Consider the following 24,660-nt stretch of genomic DNA (forward strand, 5'->3'; position numbering starts at 1 on the left):
ACAGCCTCTAGCAAACTAATACAGCAGATTTTGACTTAGTGATGAGTGATTAGAAAACCAAATGCCAAAAGTGACAATTATTACCTCTAGAGGAAAACAGATCGTTCAAGATTAGAAATATCATTACAGCATTCACCATGGCTTACCATAAATAGTAGTCATCATAATGTGAACACTAAATATTGATCTCACCAAAATTATTATTGAACTCTAATCAAAGGATGGGGAATTGAAAAGATTGAAGCCCATGATATCTGCTTTTTAAAGAAAATGTCCAGTTTCTTTCTTAAGAGGATAACATTTAAAATTTTTCTAATATTGTAATGCTAATTTTCTACAAAAATCTTGCATGATTATATAGGCACGGAGTTTTAGTCAATATTGCTACCATTGGCATACATGACAGCTCAATTTTTCAAGTCCATTTAATAAAACAAACAAAAAAGGAAGAAAAAAGAAGAAAAAATTATCTCACTGAGTTTTCACAAACTCTGCAAGATATGTATTACTCCCATCCAGGACCAGCTGCAAAATCTGCAGGGCCCAGTGCAAAATGAAAAACACAGGGTCTCTTGTTCATTAAGAATTTTAAAACGGTGACAGCAGAACATTAAACCAAGCATATGCCCTGCATAACTGTATAGGTAGCAAGCCCATGAGGCCAGCCCTGCTTCCACCATTTAAGAAACAGGTGCACAGAGATCAAGTAAATTCCCAAGGTTACTTTAACAGTAGCTGGGAAAATGTCAGAGCCAGAATTCTAACAGAGGTTTGACCCCTACTAAACTCTTCCCAATTAAACTAGGCCTTTCTTTGTTTAACTGAATCTAATGAAGATTTTCTAAATTTATTAAAAACAAAATCTGCTGTCAGTCACTTTCACTCTAGTTCACCCCTGTACTCCCAGGTGTTAAAAATAATTTATTGAATGCTTTAATGTGTTATATAAACTATTGTGATGAAGCAGCAAGCTGTCTTAAGAGTTCTTGCTACACATTTCCTTTTAAAATACTCTCCTAAAGTTTGATGGAAAATTCAGACATGTCTATGTGTAATGTCAATGGATGGAACCTGAAAAAAAAAAAGAAAGTACCATAATAGCAGAAGCTGTGACACGAAAACTGTACTGCAGTGACATTCTAACCGCAAACCGAAATATTTACCATCGCGTATTCGGATTTTTTTTTTTAGGTGACTAGTATATTGGGGCTCATTTAAATGAAAAGAAAGGAAGCCCCAGATTCCAGGAGAGACGTTTGAAGGTGAAGGGACAATAAGAGGAGATCACGAGCACAAACCCACACAACTCAAAAACACCGGCCCGGAATGCGCGCCTGCGCAAAAAGAACCCTCATGCGTAGAAGCCGGGCCGGAAGGGCTAGGGCGAATGGGGCGGGGATAAGGTTGCTAGGAGAACGTGATGACGTTAGGGCTTCGGCGCTCTTCTTCGCCAATGGGTGCCGCCAGTCTGTAGGGACGCGCTGTGTGCGTCACGCTGACGACGCGCGAAGGGCACGGATCTAAAGACCCGGAGGACGTTCGGCCTCTGTGAGCTCCAGCCTTTCTGAGGGAGCGGTGGTGTGTTCGCCATCTTAGGGAGTGAGTGTGGTTCGGCCTTCCCTGCAGTGCGAGCGGAGCGCGGAGCGCGGAGACCCGGTGAGGCGCTTCCTTGGCTGTAGACCCCGTTGGCCTTCTCCTCTGGGGAGGCCGCGGTGACCTCCTCAAGGGCGCGGAGGCGGGAAGAGGCAAGGCCTGGGTGCAGGGGTGGTCCCAGGGTGCAGGTGACTTTAGCCGGCCTAACGGCCTCCTTTGCCTTTCCTCTGACCGCCGCTTCCTCTCTCCCTAGGAAGATGTTCTCGTCCGTGGCGCACTTGGCGCGGGCGAACCCCTTCAACGCGCCCCACCTGCAGCTGGTGCAAGATGGTTTCGCGGGCCCCCGCAGCAACCCCGCCGGGCCCCCGGGCCCACCCCGCCGCTCCCGCAAGCTGGCAGCCGCCGCTGTGGAAGGTGAGGTCAGACCCTGTCCCGATACGGTTGTCAGGTCCCCTCGTGGTCCCCTCGGCCTTCGTGGCGTGCTCAGCCCGGAGGACAGGGAAGGACGCGCCCTGCCCGCGACACCGCAGGACGGCGCCCAGTTGCTTGTCCGAGGATGTCAGCTTGTTCCGCCCGAAGCCGGGTGTCGGATCCTTGGCTCTCCCTCAAGGGCGTGGAAGGGTCTAGGCCCTGCTCCCTCCGTGACCTCCGCGTCCTCGAGGGAGTGGAGGCGTAGAGGCCGTGACTAGCTCCTTATCTTCGCCGTGAGCCAGCTTGGTCAGCCGACTAGGCATTGGGTAAAGCCTTCATCCTAACCACTGGCCACCGCAGTTCTAACTGTATTATCAGTTCTTTGATTTTGCTTTCACTTTCTTTTTAAAAATATTGCTTCCTCCCTTTAGTATTCCTGGAGTCTAATATTAGTTGACACAAGGTATGTGTGATAACTGGGTAACTCTTGTTTTAATGCGCCTGATTGACTTGTGGGCCCGGAGAGACCATAGAAAGGATATAATAATTGATAGGAATCCCTTTGATCTTATCTCTCGGGTTTCTTGATGGTTAGACCCAACTTTATTTTAATTGTGTATATTTTAAATCCCAGTGGAGTGTATTTACAGAGAAACCTGAAAACCGAATTGCAGGAGTACAGAATATGTTATCTACCTTGTACCTGTAAAATGTAAAGATTTAAAAAAAAAAATTTATTATGTGTTTCTCTTCTGTCTTTAGTGTGAGGAAAAAACCCTGACATCATCATTCGGTCCTTCAATTTAGACAGTTAAATCTATGGTCATTTGTGTAGTAAATGTATTTGACTGCAGGAATTTATGTTTATCTAGTTTTACACTATAGGGGTCCATAAGTGGGGCTAGTGTTTACTTGCAAATGGTGGCCAGAGCTGTTCAGTTGTGATAATACTTTTTCACAGGGAAACGTTCTCTTGCATTCCCATGGCCTTAGTCATCTCTGAAGAAATATTTATTTGATTTTTTTTTTTTCAATCAAACAGAGCAGTATAGCTGTGACTATGGATCTGGCAGATTCTTTCTTCTCTGTGGGCTTGGAGGAATTATTAGTTGTGGCACAACACATACAGCATTGGTTCCTCTAGATCTGGTTAAATGCAGAATGCAGGTTTGTTTTTGCATGTTGGACTAAATAAAACATTGTTGAAGCATGGATGTTACCTGTTAACAAGCTGTGTGAAAACCTAACTGTCCAGGAGGTAAGTTGATAACCAGTAACATGAGTATTATATTAAAATGCATGGTGTGTCTTGTCTTACTACAGAGTACAGTTGTGAATATGGCTCCGCGAAGTTTTACGCACTGTGTGGCTTTGGTGGGGTCTTAAGTTGTGGTCTCACACACACTGCTGTTGTTCCTCTGGATTTAGTGAAATGCCGTATGCAGGTTTGTATTGAGATGACAGCATTGAACATCTCTTCTGTGTGTGACTTAATTCCAAGTAATATTAAAGGACTTCACAAATGAGAAGAATGAAGACATTACGACTGCCAGAAATTTTAGTAGCAAACTCAAATTTCTTTAACTCATGATTTTTACTTTAATTAGTGTTTTAAATCCAAGAAATACCTCTTTTAAAATAAGAGTGAAGGTAGATTGTTGATCTCAGACTCTGCCTGTAAGTGGTTTTTGCTGCTGGGCTGAATTCTGCCTAGAGTTCTTCAAGGCCTATTGATTCTTTTTTGCTCCAAATAGTCATTTTACAAGCACTTACATGTCAGAGTAGGCTGTCATTCTTTGTGTATTATACGATGTAACTTCATGCCTCTTATTTATTGATAAGATCAAGGCAGAGAACACTGTAGATTAAAAAACTCTGTATAGTGTTTAAAATTTGTGGGCATAGCTTCTTGCATATTTATTTACATAAAAGGTTTTCTTTTACAATTAAAATGTCTTAATTAGGATGATTGAAACACAAATAATCAAACATCAAAAATTTATTTGTCCCAAACAGGATTAGAGGTCTACTTACCTAAAAGAGAAAGGAAGGTGAAATATTAGCAGGGAGAGGAAGGTGATGTATACCAGCCCTTCTAGTACTGGCAGAAATAGATAAGATTTTTACCCCCATTAGTTATACCTTTGCTAAAACTTCTTATGCATGTCTCTTAAAGGGAATTTAATTTCTTAACTCAAAAGAGGGTTTTCATGTCGATGTACTTTTTAAGTTGTATTTAATTTGATTGTCTTAAGTTCACAAAACTTTATAATCACTTAATGGGCTAGCATATATCAAGGATATAGACTTAATCTATTGTTTATGAAGTAGCTTTAAGACTAATTTTTAAGTGGTAAAAAGAGTTGGGTGGTGGAAAAATCTCGTGTCAGTTTTATTGTGTATTGTAGGAATTTTATCCTCTTAACTAACCCTCCAAGACTTAAGTCTGACTGAAAGAAAGCTAGACCTTACTGTACGAAAAGTTACATTTACAAAGATAATAGTAGACATTAAGCTGATATCATCATGCAGTGAACTTGTATTTACCCACCTTTTGTGTAGTTACTAAAGTTTATATTAGAACCAAAAGGAAAAACTAATAATAACAAAATTAAATGTTTGTGAGAAGTGTTATTATCCCTTTGGTACATTTAATTTTTTTTTTTTCTTGTTTTAAATAAAGGTGGACCCACAAAAGTACAAGGGCATATTTAATGGATTCTCAATTACACTCAAAGAAGATGGTGTTCGTGGTTTGGCCAAAGGATGGGCTCCGACTTTCATTGGCTACTCTATGCAAGGGCTCTGCAAATTTGGCTTTTATGAAGTCTTCAAAGTTTTGTATAGCAACATGCTTGGAGAGGTGTGTAATTTAACTTTGAAATTGAAAAGTCCTCAGCTTTTAGGGACTTCCCTGGTAGTCCAGTGGCTAAGACTCCACGCTCCCAATGCAAAGGGCCCAGGTTTGATCCCTGGTCAGGGAACTAGATCCCACATGCTGAAACTAAGTCCCGGCGCAGCCAAATAAATAAATATTTAAAAAAGAAGAAAAAGGAAAAAAAAAGTCCTCAGTTTTTAACTTAAAGTATAAGACCAAAAAGGATCTTAGATTTTGTTTGACTCACCTTGTTTTAGAACTGAGGAAATAGTCTCAGAAAGGGTGAACAATATGTTTCAAATCATAAGGCTGTTTCTTGTGGTTTTTTTAACATCTTTATTGGAGTATGATTGCTTTACAATGTTGTGTTATAAGGCTGTTTTAACATAAACAGGATAAGAAAAAGAAACTATTTCATTAGATTTCAGTGCTCTTTTTATTATGCTATGCTGCTTTCCAAATAAGTTGGATTTGAGTTTTTTAAAGAGAAGGACTGTAGTATTCCTGTGTGAGTTAAAGGGTCAACTATGCTTGGCACCTAGACATTCAGAAAATATTCACAGTGTACTATGGTTGATGAGGTTATGAGAGATACTCAGTCTCGTGTGTTACCTGTGGACTCTGTGATAAACACTTAAAATGTCTGAAATTTAACTGTTTCCTAGAACTGTTTCTTAAATTGAGAACAGCCAGTGCAGCAGCAATTCTTGTTTCTCCTTATGTTTTTCACGTAGGAGAATGCCTATCTCTGGCGCACATCACTATATTTGGCTGCCTCTGCCAGTGCTGAATTCTTTGCTGACATTGCTCTGGCTCCTATGGAAGCTGCTAAGGTTCGAATTCAAACCCAACCAGGATATGCTAACACTTTGAGGGATGCAGCTCCCAAAATGTATAAGGAAGAAGGCTTAAAGGCGTAAGTAAACATTTGCCTAAATATATAGTATAAAAATACTCATTTGAGAAAACCGCATTTGTTAGCATTAAACTTGCCAGACTTTCTCTTTTTCACATCTCTTTCCCCCTCACATAGAACATAAACTCTAGGGGCAAGGATAAGTTGATACATGGCTTGAACCCTGAATTAAGGGGTTTTTTTTCCCCTAAAGTTAGAATCATTTGTCAGTCTACAAATGACTTGATATTTGACCTAAATATTAACTCTTAACTTGGGGGTTGGGGAGTGCCCTTGTTAGAATTCTTGTCATCTATGTTCACAGTTAAGAATTTGCATATAGGCAGGCCACACATGCTTCCTTAGATCCACCTTTGTGGATGCCAGTCTTGAGCTGAGTTCTACTTGTAAACTTACTGTTTCTTGTAGTTCCAGTCAAAGAAACATCCAGCAACTTTTTTGGTTGTATAGTCAAAGGTGCTTGAGTCATTGGCATGTGAGATAAATATACCTGCATGTTAGTCTTAGGTTCTGATAGAAATGACATGCAGTGGTGCTGCCATTTTGTTACTATCAGGACTTGACTGGTGTGCGGACACTTCTGTTAATAATGAAAAAGTCTGCTAGATGAATATATGCAACTGAGTAAAATAAGTCTTCTGATTTCCTAGATTCTACAAGGGGGTTGCTCCTCTCTGGATGAGACAGATACCATACACCATGATGAAGTTCGCCTGCTTTGAACGTACTGTTGAAGCATTGTACAAGTTTGTGGTTCCCAAGCCCCGAAGTGAATGTTCAAAGCCAGAGCAGCTGGTTGTCACATTTGTGGCAGGTTACATAGGTATGAATTATTTAGAACATGCTTGTCTGTGAAATTAAGAATAATCATTTCCAGTATTGGCCTCTTTTGTGAGGCAAAAATATTCCAAAGAAGTTTTATCTTTCCATTGCGTTTTATATACTCTTCAGGATTCACAAATACTTGCTAATTCGTTCCTAAAATAATTGTCTTGTGGTTTGCATGTCATAATTAAGCTCGGGAATGTATTGACTTCACTGCTGTGCCTTTTTCTGTTGTTTTTCCAGTAACAAATCTTTAATACAAGTGAAAGTGTTAAAATCTCAATATAACTTGAGGGATTGTTCTGTTTTACATAGGGTAGACTGCTTCATAATTTTTCTTGTCAGTCTCACTCTAAAATATGATTTTTTTAAACACAAGAAAATTTTATTACTTATGAAAAGGTTGTTGGCTGTGATGTGAAAATTTTTTTTAACTGACCCCATATTGGATCATTTATCTTGACTTTGTTCAGCTGGAGTCTTCTGTGCCATTGTTTCTCACCCTGCTGATTCTGTGGTGTCTGTGTTGAATAAAGAGAAGGGTAGCAGTGCATCTCTGGTCCTCCAGAGACTTGGATTTAGAGGTAAGATTTTTTTTTCTCCCATCTAAAGAAAGAATAACATTTTGGAGTATATTTTTCACTCACATTTCATATTTTATCCAGGTGTATGGAAGGGACTGTTTGCCCGTATCATCATGATCGGCACTCTGACTGCACTGCAGTGGTTCATCTATGACTCCGTGAAGGTCTACTTCAGGCTCCCTCGCCCTCCTCCGCCTGAGATGCCAGAATCTCTGAAGAAGAAGCTTGGGTACACTCAGTAGATGAAAGCAAATGTGGACTGAATCTGCTTGTTGATCAGTGTTGAGGAAAATGCAGAAGGAACTTTTATATATTTGACAGTGTAGGAAGTTGTCTATTCCTAATATAATTACTGTAGTGCTCTTGCCAGAAGCAAGAGTTTCAAACTTACTGTTGAAATAAACCCAACTGTTCATGATTTGTCTATGACTTGATAATTATTTTTAAAACGTTTTTAAAGAATTAACCCTAAAATGGAAAGAATTATGCACACATTAAAACCTCAAGGAAAAAAATTCACTGTTGGTTGAATGCTATGATCCCTATTCATAAATTGTCATATGTTTCAGGATTTGTCACTCAAGAGAGTTCTTACATTTTTAGGAACCATGCCCTAAATTTTTAAAAACAATTGTTCAGTTTGAATATGGATAAATATTCATTTGTGGTTTATTTTGACAAGTACATTTCAGTATATAATCAAATTTTTGCAACACTTACTATACTTTTAAAAATCCTCATCAGTATGATAATCCTTATTTGTAAAAGAAGGTAATCTAAATTAGGCTGTTTCTTAGAATGGTAGTTTTTTAAAAGGACCAAAACATTTGATAGCTAAAAACTATTTCAGGTAACTTAATTCTCCTCACCCAGATCTGACTTTCTAAATTACAAAAAAAATTACCATGAACTATTTCCAGTTTTGTTTTTAAGAAAGGTGCCTGCCTGACACCTGGAGTAGGTGAATGCCCCTGGGACGGCGGCACTTTGGCATATTCAAGCATCTGGAATTTGGTTTCAGCCCAAACTGATTTTTTAAAAGCTAGAAAGTAAGCCACTGTTTAGTTTTCCCTTGTATTTTGGTTAGGAAGTATAAAAGCCCAATCTGTAATATAGTTTATTTGTTCAAGTCTGATTACATTTTACCTTGAGGCCTTTGGGTATAATATCTGGATTGAGTTGACAGTCCCTGTGTAAAGTATGCAGATGGGACCTCAGGAAAAAAACTTTGAAGGAGTCTAAACAGGAAGAGAAATGTTTTCATTACAAACCCATGTTATAAGGTCAGTGAACTAATTTAGAAACCAGGTGTATCTCATTGCACGTTAACTTCTGTCATCATCACCTGGTCTTGTTTAAGGTTCCAGCCTTATTTTACCTGTGTTGCAGAGGAAAAAGGAGGGGTTATGGGTGTAAATTTGGGCCAAACTGTCAAAAGGTAGAGCTGCGGTCTGAGCCCAAGCAAATGATGGCTGTGGCAGTTGGTGTCATCAGTGTGCATTAGTTACTGCTGTGTAACAAATCATCTGAAATGTAATGGCATGAGATGATATGATCTCAAGCTTTCTGTGGGTCAGAAATTCAGGAGCATTTGTTGGACTCTCCTGCTTCTGTGTCTCATGAAGTTACGATCAGATGGTAGCTCTGGGGTCATCTCCAAAGACTTTTTCACATCCGGCTAGAGGGAGATTCTTTGAGCATCTCCCTGTTAGTGGCTCAGTCTTTCCTCAAAATCCACAGCATGGCGGCTTTAGGGCAACTGGACTTATTTCAGGGCTCTGAAGTGGAGCCAGGCAGAAGCTGGATCTTTTATAGGACTTAGCCTTGGAAGTCCTAGCATCACTTCCACTATACTCTTGGTCACCAGAAGTCCCAGAAGATCAATTCCCAGCTTCATGGAAAAGGAACACAGACTCCACCTCCTACTGGGAGGAGGGTCAGTCACATTGTAAGAGCCTGTGGGATTTGATAATATATGTATATTGGGCCAACGCAGAGGTGGACTGTGGATTTAAAAACTTTAGGGTATGCAGTTTAGCCAGCCTTCACCATGAGAGATTTCCACTGCCAGCCAGGATTCAAGTTTTATTTTCAAGAGAAGCAATAGGGGGGCTTCCCTGGTGGCGCAGTGGTTGAGAATCTGCCTGCCAATGCAGGGGACACGGGTTCGAGCCCTGGTCTGGGAAGATCCCACATGCCGCGGAGCAACTGGGCCCGTGAGCCACAATTACTGAGTCTGCGCGTCTGGAGCCTGTGCTCCGCAACAAGAGAGGCCGCAATAATGAAAGGCCCGCGCACCGCGATGAAGAGTGGCCCCCACTTGCCACAACTAGAGAAAGCCCTCGCACAGAAACGAAGACCCAACACAGCCATAAATAAATAAATAAATAAATAAATAAAAATTGTATGACTTAAAAAAAAAAAAGAAGCAATAGGTTTCATTTGTGGGTATTAACAAAGTATGGTGTGTTCAAGCTGTCAAGAATTGCTTGCTATTTGTAGTTAGAGAACTTTCAAAGCTATTTCTGAGAGGTAAAACCGTTTCATCTTCAAGATTCAATTAGGATGCCCACTTAAAATGTGAATTCCCATTTTGTATTTTAAAATTTATTCATGCTGAAAATAAAGATTCTAATAAGGATATTTTAACATTGTTTTTTCACATTTGGCTTTAAGAAAATGTTAATTTCACAAAGCAGAACCCAGTGGGATGAGTATATGTGATTAGTTGTTTAATTGAATTATGTCTTAACACTAGGACATAATTAGTAGTTTGCAGAGGGATCAAATAAAATTCAACTTTTCTAAGAAACTCTTAAGAAAGCCAGAGTTTTGCTAAATTATCTGGTGACATGTACAACAAAACTGAAAAACTTAACAGCTTAACCAAATCTCCATTGTGTGAAAGCTTCATGAAATGTTTTGATACCATTTTGGGGAAAGTGTCCACAATATTCAACAAGTTTGGTGTATGGCAGTCAGTCTTGCTGCTAAATTAGGAGTTACATACTGTTTCTTCAACATAAATTATATAATCATATTGTTTATACAATTTTTATCATTTACATGATAAATCAATAATTGTTAAAAATCCCAGATACCATGTGGATAAGAAACTGATTGCAAACTTTGAGGAATCTGGAGTTCACAACTGAATGCTGTGCCTCTTGATATATCAAACAATGATGTACCTTAGTAGGCTAGCTATTCTTAACAGCTCTCACCTCAGATATTATCTACTGAATCATTTTCTGTTTTGCAAGGCAGCCCTGACTTAACATCCTCCAAAGTGGTCATAGGAGGTGCATGAGATGTTCACCTCACATTGATACTGTTTATGAATCTTTGGTGACTTGAATTTCCTAGAAAGCAACTATTCCAAGGTTTTCATGTGTGGTTTTATAGACTCTATAAAGTGCCATGCATGCAACAGTCACTTAAAGGTTGGCTATACTGAATGAAAGCTTAGAGGGTGTGTCTCCTACATAAGATACAATTCCTACCTAATATACTGTGATTTGATGTACAAGTCAGCTAGGTTTCTTTGTGGAACGCAGCATATGCAAGATTTGAAGATGGAGGATAATTCATGTTAGGGGCAGTATCTATCATTTCAAGACCCATGATCTCAACACCAGGAGGCTGTATCAACCAAGGTTAAAGCTACTTTTTTAGACATCATTAATATTCTGAAGATAATGTAATCAACTTTTAATCATGGATAAACAATTCTTCACTGATTTTATTGACTGCACAACAGGTTAGACTTTAAATAGTATTAAAGCAGGGAAATTCCACAGAAAGCTGAAGATGACTCACCCGTTAGAGACCATATCTATTATTGAAGTGATTAATTTTACATTTTCTACTGTTGGGAAACAGATCCAAAGTTTTCCATTCTATATTTGCCTCCAAAGCTATCTGTCTTGAAAACAAAATCATGACAATGAACCTAGTGACATTCCAGATTTGAGGGTTCCTTCAAGAAAGTCCTGCTCAGGATGGCTACCAAATTACTGATAGATTTGTGAATCGTTAAAATAATGAGTAGAATAGCACCAAACAAGATGAGTGCCTCATTTATTTGGCACTGATAGAAATTAAATTTTTTTTTTTTTGGCTGTGCTGTGTGGCTTGCGAGTCTTAGTTCCCTGACCAGGGATTGAACCTGGGCCCCGGCAGTGAAAGCGCCGAGTCCTAAGCACTGGACCACCAGGGAATTGCCCAGAAACTAATATTTTTCGTTAATGAATTTTCAGATAGTTGAATTTATATTTTTAAGTGCTGAAATTTTTCTTCTTTTTTTTGAACTTTTGAATTTTATTTATTTATTTATACAGCAGGTTCTTATTAATTATCCATTTTCTACATATTAGTGTATACATGTCAATCCCAATCTCCCAATTCATCACACCACCACCACCACCCCTGCCGCTTCCCACCTTGGTGTCCATACGTTTGTTCTCTACATCTGTGTCTCAATTTCTGCCCTGCAAACTGGTTAATCTGGACCATTTTTCTAGGTTCCACATATATGCGTTAATATACGATATTTGTTTTTCTCCTTCTGACTTACTTCACTCTGTATGACAGTATCTAGATTCATCCACATCTCTACAAATAACCCATTTTCGTTCCTTATTAGGGCTGAATAATATTCCATTGCAAATATGTACCACATCTTTATCCATTCATCTCTCTTTTTTTTTTTTTAATTTTTTTTTTTTTAAATTTTATTTATTTATTTATTTATGGCTGCGTTGGGTCTTCGTTTCTGTGTGAGGGCTTTCTCCAGTTGCGGAGAGCGGGGGCCACTCTTCATCGCGGTGCGCGGGCCTCTCATTATCGCGGCCTCTCCTGTTGCGGAGCACAGGCTCCAGACGCGCAGGCTCAGTAATTGTGGCTCACGGGCCTAGTCGCTCTGTGGCATGTGGGATCTTCCCAGACCAGAGCTCGAACCCGTGTCCCCTGCATCGGCAGGCAGATTCTCAACCACTGCGCCACCAGGGAAGCCCTCCATTCATCTCTTGATGGGCATTTAGGTTGCTTCCATGACCTGGCTATGGTTGTCTTTTCATCTTGTTTGTAGCTTCCTTTGCTTTGCAAAAGCTTTTAAGTTTCATTAGGTGCCATTTGTTTATTTTTGTTTTTATTTCCATTACTCTAGGAGGTGGGTCAAAAAAGATCTTGCTGTGATTTATGTCAAAGAGTGTTCTTCCTACGTTTTCCTCTAAGAGTTTTATAGTGTCCAGTCCTACATTTAGGTCTCTAATTCATTTTGAGTTTATTTTTGTGTATGGTGTTAGGGAGTGTTCTAATTTCATTCTTTTACATGTAGCTGTCCAGTTTTCCCAGCACCACTTATTGAAGAGACTGTCTTTTTTCCATTGTATATCCTTGCCTCCTTTGTCATAGATTAGTTGACCATAGGTGCGTGGGTTTATCTCTGGGCTTTCTATCTTGTTCCATTGGTGTACGTTTCTGTTTTTGTGCCAGTACCATATTGCCTTGATTACTGTAGCTTTGTAGTATAGTCTGAAGTCAGGGAGTCTGATTCCTCCAGCTCCGTTTTTTTTCCCTCAAGACTGCTTTGGCTATTTGGGGTCTTTTGTGTCTCCATACAAATTTTAAGATTTTTTTGTTCTAGTTCTGTAAAAAATGCCGTTGGTAGTTTGAGAGGGATTGCTTTGAATCTGTAGATTGCTTTGCGTAGTATAGTCATTTTCGCAATACTGATGCTTCCAGTCCAAGAACATGGTATATCTCTCCATCTGTTTGTATCATCTTTAATTTCTTTCATCAGTGTCTTACAGTTTTCTGCATACAGGTCTTTTTTCTCCCTAGGTAGGTTTATTCCTAGGTATTTTAGTCTTTTTGCTGCAGTGGTAAATGAGAGTGTTTGCTTAATTTCTCTTTCAGATTTTTCATCATTAGTGTATAGGAATGCAAGAGATTTCTGTGCATTAATTTTGTATCCTGCAACTTTACCAAATTCATTGATTAGCTCTAGTAGTTTTCTGGTGGCATCTTTAGGATTCTCTATGTATAGTATCATGTCATCTGCAAACAGTGACAGTTTTACTTCTTCTTTTCCAATTTGTATTCCTTTATTTCTTTTTCTTCTCTGATTGCCATGGCTAGGACTTCCAAAACTATGTTGAATAATAGTGGTGAGAGTGGACATCCTTGTCTTGTTCCTGATCTTAGAGGAAATGCTTTCAGTTTTTCACCATTGAGAATGATGTTTGCTGTGCGTTTGTCGTATATGGCCTTTATTATGTTGAGGTAGGCTCCCTCTATGCCCACTTTCTGGAGAGTTTTTATCATAAATGGGTGTTGAATTTTTTCAAAAGCTTTTTCTGCATCTATTGAGATGACCATATGGTTTTATTCTTCAATTTGTTAATATGGTGTATCACATTGATTTGCATATATTGAAGAATCCTTGCATTGCTGGGATAAATCCCACTTGATTATGGTGTATGATCCTTTTAATGTGTTGTTGGATTCTGTGTGCTAGTATTTGTTGAGGATTTTTGCATCTGTACTCATCAGTGATATTGGTCTGTAATTTTCTTTTTTTGTAGTATCTTTGTGTGGTTTTGGTATCAGGGTGATGGTGGCCTCGTAGAATGAGTTTGGGAGTGTTCCTTCCTCTGCAATTTTTTGGAAGAGTTTGAGAAGGATGGGTGTTAGCTCTTCTCTAAATGTAATGGTAGAATTCACCTGTGAAGCCATCTGGTCCTGGACTTCTTTTTGTTGGAAGATTTTTAATCACAGTTTCAATTTCATTACTTGTGATTGGTCTGTTCATATTTTCTATTTCTTCCTGGTTCAGTCGTGGAAGGTTATACCTTTCTAAGAATTTGTCCATTTCTTCCAGGTTGTCCATTTTATTGGCATAGAGTTGCTTGTAGTAGTCTCTTAGGGTGCTTTGTATTTCTGCAGTGTCTGTTGTAACGTCTCCTTTTTCATTTCTAATTTTATTGATTTGAGTCCTCTCCCTCTTTTTCTTGATGAGTCTGGCTAATGGTTTATCAATTTTGTTTATCTTCTCAAAGAACCAGCTTTTAGTTTCATTGTTCTTTGCTATTGTTTTCTTCATTTTTATTTCATTTATTTCTGCTCTGATCTTTATGATTTCTTTCCTTCTACTAACTTTGGGTTTTGTTTGTTCATCTTTCTCTAGTTCCTTTAGGTGTAAGGTTAGATAGTTTATTTGAGGTTTTTCTTGTTTCTTGAGGTAGGCTTGTCTTGCTATAAACTTCCCTCTTAGAACTGCTTTTGCTGCATCCCACAGGTTTTGGATCATTGTGTTTTCATTGTCATTTGTCTCTAGGTATTTTCTATTTTCCTCTTTGATTTCTTCAGTGATCTCTTGGTTATTTAATAACGTATTGTTTAGCCTCCATGTGTTTGTGTTTTTTATGTTTTTTTCCCCCTGTAATTGATTTCTAATCTTATAGCATTGTGGTCAGAAAAGATGCTTGATATGATTTCAATTTTCTTAAATTTACTGAGGCTTGATTTGTGACCCAAGATGTGATCTATCCTGGTGAATGTTTCATGCACACTTGAGAAGAAAGTGTAATCTGCTGTTTTTGGATGGAATGTCCTATAACTATCAGTTATATCTATCTGGTCTATTGTGTCATTTAAAGCTTGTGTTTCTTTATTCATTTTCTGCTTGGATGATCTGTCCATTGGTGTAAGTGAGGTGTTAAAGTCCCCCACAATTACTGTGTTACTGTTGATTTCCTCTTTTATAGCTGTTAGCAGTTGCCTTATGTATTGATGTGGTCCTTTGTTGGGTGCATATATATTTATTCTGCTCTTCAGTAGTTATTTCCACTATTTTATCTTCCAGGTCACTTATCCGTTCTTTTGCCTCAGTTATTCTGCCCTTGATCCCTTCTAGAGTATTTTTAATTTCATTTGTTGTGTTCATCGTTGCTTGTTTCCTCTTTAGTTCTTCTAGGTCCTTGTTAAATGTTTCTTGCATTTTCTCTATTCTATTTCCAAGATTTTGGATCATCTTTACTATCATTATTCTGAATTCTTTTTCAGGTAGACTGCCTATTTCCTCTTCATTTGTTAGGTCTGGTGTGTTTTTACCTTGCTCCTTCATCTGCTGTGTGTTTTTCTGTCTTCTCATTTTGCTTATCTTACCATGTTTGGGGTCTCCTTTTCGCAGGCTGCAGGTTCGTAGTTCCCGTTGTTTTTGGTGTCTGTCCCCAGTGGCTAAGGTTGGTTCACTGGGTTGTGTAGGCTTCCTGGTGGAGGGGACTGGTGCCTGTGTTCTGGTGGATGAGGCTGGATCTTGTCTTTCTGGTGGGCAGGTCCACGTCAGGTGGTGTGTTTCGGGGTGTCTGTGGCCTTATGATTTTGGGCCGCCTCTCTGCTAATGGATGGGGCTGTGTTCCTGTCTTGGTAGTTGTTTGGCATAGGGTGTCCAGCACTGTAGCTTGCTGGTCGTTGAGTGAAGCTGGGTCTTGGTGTTGAGATGGAGATCTCTGAGAGATTTTCGCCATTTGGTATTATGTGGAGCTGGGAGGTCTCTTGTGGACCACTGTCCTGAAGTTGGCTCTCCCACCTCAGAGGCACAGCCCTGATGCCTGGCTGGAGCGCCAAGAGCCTTTCATCCACACGGCTCAGAATAAAAGGGAGGAAAAAATAGAAAGAAAGAAAGAAAGAGGGTAAAATAAAATAAAATAAAGTAAGATAAAATAAAATAGAGTTATTAAAATACAAAATAAAAATAATTATTAATAAAAAAATATTTTTAAAGTAAAAAACAAAAAAACGGATGGAGAGAACCCTAGGACAAATGGTGAAAGCAAAGCTATACAGACAAAATCTCACACAGAAGCATACACATACACACTCACAAAAAGAGGAAAAGGGGAAAAAATAATATATCTTGCTCCCAAAGTTCACCTCCTCAATTTGGGATGATTTGTTGTCTATTCAGGTATTCCACAGATGCAGGGTACATCAAATTGATTGTGGAGCTTTAATCCACTGCTTCTGAGGCTGCTGGGAGAGATTTCCCTTTCTCTTCTTTGTTCGCACAGCTCCCGGGGTTCAGGTTTGGATTTGGCCCCGCCTCTGCGTGTAGGTCGCCTGAGGGCGTCTGTTCTTCGCTCAGACAGGACAGGGTTAAAGGAACAGCTGATTAGGGGGCTCTGACTCACTCAGGTCGAGGGGAGGGAGGGGTACGGATGCGGGGCGAGCCTGCGGCGGCAGAGGCCCGCATGACGATGCACCAGCCTGATGCGCGCCGTGCATTCTGCCGGGGAAGTTGTCCCTGGATCACGGGACCCGGGCAGTGGCGGGCTGCACAGGCTTCCAGGAGGGGAGGTGTGGAGAGTGACCTGTGCTTGCACACAGGCTTCTTGGTGACTGCAGCAGCAGCCTTAGTGTCCCATGCCCGTCTCTGGGGGTGCGCTGATAGCTGCAGCTCACGCTCGTCTCTGGAGCTCCTTTAAGCGGTGCTCTTAATCCCCGCTCCTCGCGCACCAGGAAACAAAGAGGGAAGAAAAAGTCTCTTGCCTCTTCAGCAGGTCCAGACTTTTTCCCGGACTCCCTCCCGGCTAGCCGTGGCACACTAGCCCCCTTCAGGCTGTGTTCACGTCGCCAACCCTAGTCCTCTCCCTGTGATCTGACCGAATCCTGAGCCTCAGCTCCCAGCCCCCGCCCTCCCCGGCGGGTGCAGACAAGCCTCTCAGGCTGGTGAGTGCTGGTCGGCACCGCTCCTCTGTGCGGGAATCTCTCCGCTTTGCCCTCCGCACCCCTGTGGCTGTGCTCTCCTCCGTGGCTCTGAAGCTTCCCCCCTCTGCCACCTGCAGTCTCCGTCCGCGAAGGGGCTTCCTAGTGTGTGGAAACCTTTCCTCCTTCACAGCTCCCTTCCACTGGTGCAGGTCCGTCCCTATTCTTTTGTCTCTGTTTTTTCTTTTTTCCTTTTCCCTACCCAGGTACGTGGGGCGTTTCTTGCCTTTTGGGAGGTCTGAGGTCTTCTGCCAGTGTTCAGTAGGTGTTTTATAGGAGCAGTTCCACGTGTAGATGTATTTCTACTGTATCTGTGGGGAGGAAGGTGATCTCCACGTCTTACTCTTCCGCCATCTTCTCCTCTCCCCTGTTGGGTGCATATATATTTATAATTGTTATATCTTCTTCTTGGATTGATCCTTTGATCATTATGTAGTGTCCTTCCTTGTCTCTTGTAACATTCTTGATTTTAAAGTCTATTTTATCTGATATGAGTATTGCGACTCCAGCTTTCTTTTGATTTCTATTTGCATGGAATATCTTTTTCCATACCCTCACTTTCAGTCTGTATGTGTCCCTAGGTCTGAAGTGGGTCTCTTGTAGACAGCATATAGATGGGTCTTGTTTTTGTATCCATTCATTGAACCTGTGTCTTTTGGTTGGAACATTTAATCCATTCACGTTTAAGGTAATTATCAATATGTATGTTCTTAATTGTTTTGGGTTTGTTTTTGTAGGTCCTTTTCTTCTCTTGTGTTTCCCACTTAGAGAAGTTCCTTTAGCCTTTGTTGTAGAGCTGGATTGGTGGTGCTGAATTCTGTTAGCTTTTGCTTGTCTGTAAAGCTTTTGATTTCTCTATCTAATCTGAATGAGATCCTTGCTGGGTAGAGTAATCTTGGTTGTAGGTTCTTCCCTTTCATCACTTTAAATATGTTATGCCACTCCCTTCTGGCTTGTAGAGTTTCTGCTGAGAAATCAGCTGTTAACCTTATGGGAGTTCCCTTGTATGTTATTTGTCATTTTTCCCTTGCTGCTTTCAATAATTTTTCTTTGTCTTTAATTTTTGCCAATTTGATTACTATGTGTCTTGGCATGTTTCTCCTTGGGTTTATCCTGCCTGGGACTCTCTGTGCTTCCTGGACTTGGGTGGCTATTTCCTTTTCCATGTTAGGGAAGTTTTCGACTATAATCTCTTCAGATATTTTCTCTGGTCCTTTCTCTCTCTCTTCTCCTTCTGGGACCCCTATAATGCGAAGGTTGTTGCATTTAATGTTGTCCCAGAGGTCTCTTAGGCTGTCTTCACTTCTTTTCTTTTCTTCATTCTTTTTTCTTTATTCTGTTCTGCAGCAGTGAATTCCACCATTCTGTCTTCCAGGTCACTTATCCATTCTTCTGCCTCATTTATTCTGCTATTGATTCCTTCTAGTGTATTTTTCATTTCAGTTTTTATATTGTTCATCTCTGTTTGTTTGTTCTTTAATTCTTCTAGGTCTTTGTTAAGCATTTCTTGCATCTTCTTGATCTTTGCCTCCATTCTTTTTCCGAGGTCCTGGATCATCTTCACTATCGTTATTCTGAATTATTTTTCCGGAAGGTTGCTTATATCCACTTCATTTAGTTGTTTTTCTGGGGTTTTATCTTGTTCCTTCATCTGGACATAGCCCTCTGCCTTTTCATCTTGTCTGTCTTTCTGTGAATGTGGTTTTTGTTCCACAGGCTGCAGGATTGTAGTTCTTCTTGCTTCTGCTGTCTGCCCTCTGGTGGATGAGGCTATCTAAGAGGCTTGTGTAAGTTTCCTGATGGGAGGGACTGGTGGTGGGCAGAGCTCAGTAAAACTTTAATCCACTTGTCTGCTGATGGGTGGGGCTGGGTTCCCTCCCTGTTGATTGTTTGGCCTGAGGCAACCCAACACTGGAGCCTACTCGGGCTCTTTGTTGGGGCTAATGGCAGACTCTGGGAGGGCTCATGCCAAGGAGTACTTCTGAGAACTTCTGCTACCAGTGTCCTTGTTCCCGTGGTGAGCCACAGCCACCCCCCGCCTCTGCAGGAGACCCTTCAGTCTCCCCTGGGGTCGCTGCTCCTTCCCCTGGGTCCCGATGCACACACTACTTTGTGTGTGCCCTCCAAGAGTGGAGTCTTTGTTTCCCCCAGTCCTGTCGAAGTTCTGCAGTCAAATCCCACTAGCCTTCAAAGTCTGATTCTCTGGGGATTCCTCCTCCCATTGCTGGACCCCCAGGTTGGGAAGCCTGATGTGGGGCTCAGAACCTTCACTCCAGTGGGTGGACTTCTGTGGTATAAGTGTTTTCCAGTTTGTGAGTCACCCACCCACCAGTTATGGGATTTGATTTTATTGTGATTGCACCCCTCCTACCATCTCACTGTGGCTTCTCCTTTGTCTTTGGATGTGGGGTATCTATTTTGGTGAGTTCCAGTGTCTTCCTGTCGATGATTGTTCAGTAGTTAGTTGTGATTCTGGTGCTCTCACAGGAGGGAGTGAGAGCATGTCCTTCTACTCTGCCATCTTGAACCAATCCAGCCTGAAATTTTTCTTTTTTTAAAAAATTTTTATTTATTTTATTTTTTATTTTTTATTTTTTTAATGATATTCTTGTCTGCTTACATTCTTTTTATTTATGTATGTATGTATGTATGTATGTATGTATGTATGGCTGTGTTGGGTTTTCGTTTCTGTGCTAGGGCTTTCTCTAGTTGTGGCAAGCGGGGGCCACTCTTCATCGTGGTGCGGGGGCCACTCTTAATTGCGGTGCGCGGGCCTCTCACTATCTCGGCCTCTCGTTGCCGAGCACAGGCTCCAGACGCGCAGGCTCAGTAATTGTGGCTCACGGGCCGAGTTGCTCCGCGGCATGTGGGATCTTCCCAGACCAGGGCTCGAACCCGCGTCCCCTGCATTGGCAGGCAGATTCTCAACCACTGCGCCACCAGGGAAGCCCTGAAATTTTTCTTTTTAAATATTTTTCATGTTTAAAATGCATTATTGTGTCTGATTAAGTTGATTACATGAAACATAATTTACATTTCATTTGGTATCATCATTATGAACATCAAATACTGCATTAGGATGTACTACAGTGATAACTTTTCCTGTGGGCTATAGAGCTGTTTTCCAAAAAGCAGTTCCATAGTATGTAATTTTTTGTTATATTAATTAATGGCTTTGCCCTTTTTCAGATGTGCCAGGCACTTTAGATATATTAATGCTAATATTCACAGCAGTGCTATAAGGTAGATATTATTATTTACAGATGAAGAAATTAAGGGTCACAGATATTAAATTTGTCCGAAGCCACAGAACTAGGCAGAGCTAGGATTGGAACCTAGTATCTCTGATTTCATACTCTCATGTTTCTACATATTAAAACAGAGATGAATCAAATATTGTTCCAAAAAATATGTCTTTTGCCACTGTAATTATGGGGAAATCCATGACAAAAAATCATTATGGTTTGGAATAAGAACTCAGATACCCATAACACAAATACTTGCTGTATCTAGTAACACAGTCACCATATATAATGGATTCTATTCCTAGTATTTAAGGCAAATGCATACAAGCACTTACTCTGTGCAGCGGTGTGCTAGGTGCAAAGGGATATCACTTTTTAATTTTTTTAAAGTTTTTGGCTGGGTTGGGTCTTTGTTGCTGTGCGTGGGCTTTCTCTAGTTGCAGTGAACAGGGGCTAACTCTTTGTTGCGGTGCATGGGCTTCTCATTGTGGTGGCTTCTCTTGTTGCGGAGCACGGACTCTAGGTGCGCGGGCTTCAGTAGTTGCAGCACGCGGGCCCTAGAGCGCAGGTTCAGTAGTTGTGGCGCACAGGCTTAGCTGCTCTGCGGCATGTGGGATCTTCCTGGACCAGGGATCGAACCTGTGTCCCCTGCATTGGCAGGTGGATTGTTAACCACTGAGCCACCAGGGAAGTCCCAGCATATCACTTTTAAAAACAGAATACGTGATATGAGGAATCAAGAAGCTCATGATCTTGTTTCAGACGCCCATGAAACCATTTGCAAAGAACGATGGACACTTAGTGCTTAAATAAAGTTTTAGCAATAAAATTGTGAGGGAGACTTCAAGTGCTACAGCAGTTCAGAAAAGAGAAAATAATATGGAGTCAAAGAAGCAGGGAGAAAGTTTCTTGGGGCTCAACTTAGAACTATGTGAATCAATTTTAATGCTAACTCTTTAATGGAAAAAAGCCCAAGGCTTGGGGATGAGCCATTGTGGTGTAAGAATTTATAAACTTGAGACTCATCCTAGAAGCGGCCAAGATGGTGGAGTAGGAAGGCCCTGAGCTCTCCTCCTCCCACAGACACACAAAAATTACAACTGTCTAAAGCGCAATTGTTGATGAGAACCACATGAACGCTAGGAGAAAAGATATTCTACAACTGAAGATATAAAGAAGGAAGCACAATGATACAATTCGGAGGGTCAGAGATGAGGTATACTAAAGACCCATACTCCAGGGTAGGTGACCCACAAATGGGAGGATAATTACAACTGCAGAGTTTCTCCCCCAAAAGTGAGGGGTCTGAGCTCCACTTTCTGCTCCCCAGACCCAGGGGTCCTGCTCTGAGGAGACAAACCCCCAGAACATTTGGCTTTGAAGGCCAGTAGGGCTTACTTTTGGGAAACTCGGAGGGGCTGGGGGATATAGACTCCACTCTTAGAGTACACACAAAATCTCATATGCTCCAAGACCCAGTGCAGAAGCAGTAGTTTTAAAGGAGCCTGGGTCAGACCCACTGGCTGATCTTGGAGAGCCTCCTGGAGAGGCAGGAGGCAATTGAGACTCACTCTGGGGATATAGACACCGGCAGCAGCCATTTTGGGGAGCTCATACCCCCACGAGAACACTGGTGCTGCCAAGTGTCATTTTGGAATCCTCCTTCTAGCTTATAGGGTCTGGACCCGGCCCTGTCTGCCAGCTGCTAGGGCCCAGAACTGGGACACTGCAAGCCACACAGCTAGCTAGGTGGGGACACAACAGGCCAGCTTCCCTGGGATTCAGCTGCCCTGGAACCCAGCCCTGCCCACCAGAGAGCCCAGGATCTGTCTCCAACCCGCATCCACCAGTGGGCCAGCACTAGCCCCGGGACCTGGCCTCACCCATCAGGAGGTGGTCACCAGCCCCAGGACCCCATGGGTGCTGGCTCTACCCACCTGTGGGTTGACACCAACTCTGGAACACCTAGGGCACTGCCACCAGAGACCCTGGGACCTGGCTCTGCCCATCAGCAATTCCACTCCTGGGTGTTTAACCAAAGAAAATAAAAACACTAATTTGAAAAAATATATGCACCCCCTATGTTCATTACAGCATTATTCACAATTGCCAACATATAGAAGCAACCTAAGTGCCCATCAATAGATGAATGGATAAAGAAGATGGGGTATATATGGGGTATACCATATATCACAATGGGGTATATATCACAATGGAATATTAGTCATGAAAAGGAATGAAATCTTGCCATTTGTGACAATATGGATGGACCTAGAGGGTATTATACCAAGTGAAATAAGTCAGACAGAGAAAGACAAAAATACTGTATGATTTCACTTATATGTGGAATCTAAAAAACAAAACAAATGAACGAACATAACTAAGCAGAAACAGACTCGGAGATAGAGAACAAACAGGTGGTTGCCAGAGGGGAGGGGGATGGGAGGGGAGAGAAATAGGTAGGGAGATTAAAAGGTACAAACTTCCAGTTACAAAATAAATGAGTCACGGGGATGAAATGTAGTGTGGGGAATAGAGTTAATAATTATGTAATATATTTTCATGGTGACAGAAGCAACAAAACTTATCATGGTGATCATTTTGAAATGTATGAAAAAATCAAATCAGGGTAAGTTCCCTGGCGGTCCAGTGGTTAGGACTCCGCGATTTCACTGCCGGGTGCCTGGGTTCAGTCCCTGGTGGGGGAACTATCCTGCAAGCCACTTGGTGTGACAAAAAACAAACAAAAAAAATCAAATCACTATGTTGTGTACCTGAAACTAATGTAGTGTTGTAGTGTTGCAGGTCAGTTATACTTCAAAAACAAACAAACAAACAAATTCATAGAAAAAGAGATCAGATTTGTGGTTATCAAAGATGGGGGGCGGGGGAGGGGGATTGGATTAGGTGGTCAAAAGGTACAAATTTACAAGATAAAGAAATACTAGGGATGTAATGTACAACATGATAAATATAATTAACACTGGTGTATGTTATATAAGAAGGTTAAGAGTAAATCCTGAGTTCTCATCACAAAGAAAAGTATGTATTTTCTATTTCATTTTGTATCTATAGGAGATAATGGATGTTCACTAAACTTATTGTGGTGATCACTGCATGATGTATGTAAGTCAAATCATGATGTTGCACACCTTAAACTTCTACAGTGCTGTATGTCGATTACATCTCAGTGAAACCGGAAGAAAAAAATTCATAAACTCTTCTTTTTGAGGTAACTAGTTCTATGCATCTGAATACTGTTCATGCTAGGCATTTGAAACTGGGGCTAATGTTTGTAGGTGGGTTTTTTTTAGATTATTATATTGTACTTTTTTTACGACTTTATTGAGGAATAATTGATGTACAATAAACCGCACATATTTAAAGAGTACAATTTGATGAGTTTGACACAAGTCTATACCCATGAAACCATCAAGACAATCAAGATAATAAGTATCCTTCACCCCTCAAGATTTCTTTGTGCTTCTTTAAAAGTTATACTTCCCAGGCAACCACTGATTTATTTTCTGCCCCTACATGTGAGATTGGATTTTCTAGAATTTTATATAAGTGGAATTGCTAATGTGATGCTGTTTTAAACAATTTTTTAAAAATTAATTAATTTATTTTTGGCTGTGTTGGGTCTTCGTTTCTGTGCGAGGGCTTTCTCCAGTTGCGGCAAGTGGGGGCCACTCTTCATCGCGGTGCGCGGGCTTCTCACTATCGCGGTCTCTTGTTGGGAGCACAGGCTCCAGACGCGCAGGCTCAGTAGTTGTGGCTCACGGGCCCAGTTGCTCCGCGGCATGTGGGATCTTCCCAGACCAGGGCTCGAACCCGTGTCCCCTGCATTGGCAGGCAGAGTCTCAACCACTGCGCCACCAGGGAAGCCCTGTGATGCTGTTTTAAATGTTAGAACTTCTTTGCTTTGGCTGCTTCTGGTCACGTCAACACCACACATGAGTTGTGCTGCTTTGTTTGGGGCAGCCTCCATCTGAGGCTTGGCAAGCCCCCTGCATTCTGTGCTGCCCCCCACCCCGCAAACCCTGCTCTAGATGCCACTTCCCTACCCCGTTTTAGGTGACCTTTCCCTATTTCCTAAAGCCATAAAGGACCCAGGAAGTCTTACATGATTCTTTTCCTGCAGCTCCCTGGTTGTGACCTTTCTAGTTTCTCTTACTCTAAATGGATAATATATGTTACAGCCCTGATCCTGATGGGCAGTTCTTCAGCTGGGCCCCAACCACACGTACTATGCTCCTTGGCAGTTACTGAGGGCAAGTGGGGATTCAGATCCTGCCCCATCTAGATTTCCCAGCGCTAGACTGGCAGACCCTGAGTGTGTATGTGTGTGTGCATGTGCGTGCGAACATATGCATGTATATGTAAGGGGGATGCATAAGGTTCTTACTATATAAAGTTGCAAACATGTTTTATATAAAG

The 24,660-nt window shown here is 41.2% G+C and overlaps 1 protein-coding gene across 5 annotated transcripts; it reads left to right on the forward strand.

Annotated features, from left to right (window-relative positions):
• The first annotated feature begins 1,459 nt into the window (after window positions 1–1,459).
• On the forward strand, window positions 1,460–7,629 carry SLC25A3 (solute carrier family 25 member 3). 5 transcript variants are annotated; one of them, XM_082349670.1, is made up of 8 exons: window positions 1,497–1,656; window positions 1,847–2,007; window positions 3,047–3,171; window positions 4,688–4,867; window positions 5,617–5,798; window positions 6,449–6,621; window positions 7,097–7,207; window positions 7,289–7,629. In XM_082349670.1, exons 2-8 carry the CDS (start codon window positions 1,851–1,853, stop codon window positions 7,447–7,449), a joined length of 1,089 nt encoding a protein of 362 aa, XP_082205796.1. In that variant the 5' UTR covers window positions 1,497–1,656; window positions 1,847–1,850; the 3' UTR covers window positions 7,450–7,629. The 5 variants fall into 5 exon arrangements, with proteins under 5 accessions (XP_082205799.1, XP_082205796.1, XP_082205797.1 ...); XM_082349671.1 differs by lacking the exon at window positions 3,047–3,171 and adding an exon at window positions 3,328–3,449; XM_082349673.1 differs by lacking the exon at window positions 3,047–3,171 and having other exon boundaries at window positions 1,460–1,599.
• Window positions 7,630–24,660: the final 17,031 nt, after the last annotated feature.

This window comes from Balaenoptera borealis (genome assembly GCF_965194805.1).
Source record: "Balaenoptera borealis genome assembly, chromosome: 13".
NCBI classification, from domain to species: Eukaryota; Metazoa; Chordata; class Mammalia; order Artiodactyla; family Balaenopteridae; genus Balaenoptera; species Balaenoptera borealis.

What these genes read in the sequence shown, in the direction of transcription:
- SLC25A3 (XM_082349670.1), top strand. Translation starts at nt 1,851, where the DNA reads ATGTTCTCGTCCGTGGCGCACTTGGCGCGGGCGAACCCCTTCAACGCG. An exon ending in ATAGCAACATGCTTGGAGAG is followed by an intron (nt 4,868 to 5,616) that starts GTGTGTAATTTA and finishes TTTTTCACGTAG; the next exon opens with GAGAATGCCTATCTCTGGCG. An exon ending in AAGGAAGAAGGCTTAAAGGC is followed by an intron (nt 5,799 to 6,448) that starts GTAAGTAAACAT and finishes CTGATTTCCTAG; the next exon opens with ATTCTACAAGGGGGTTGCTC.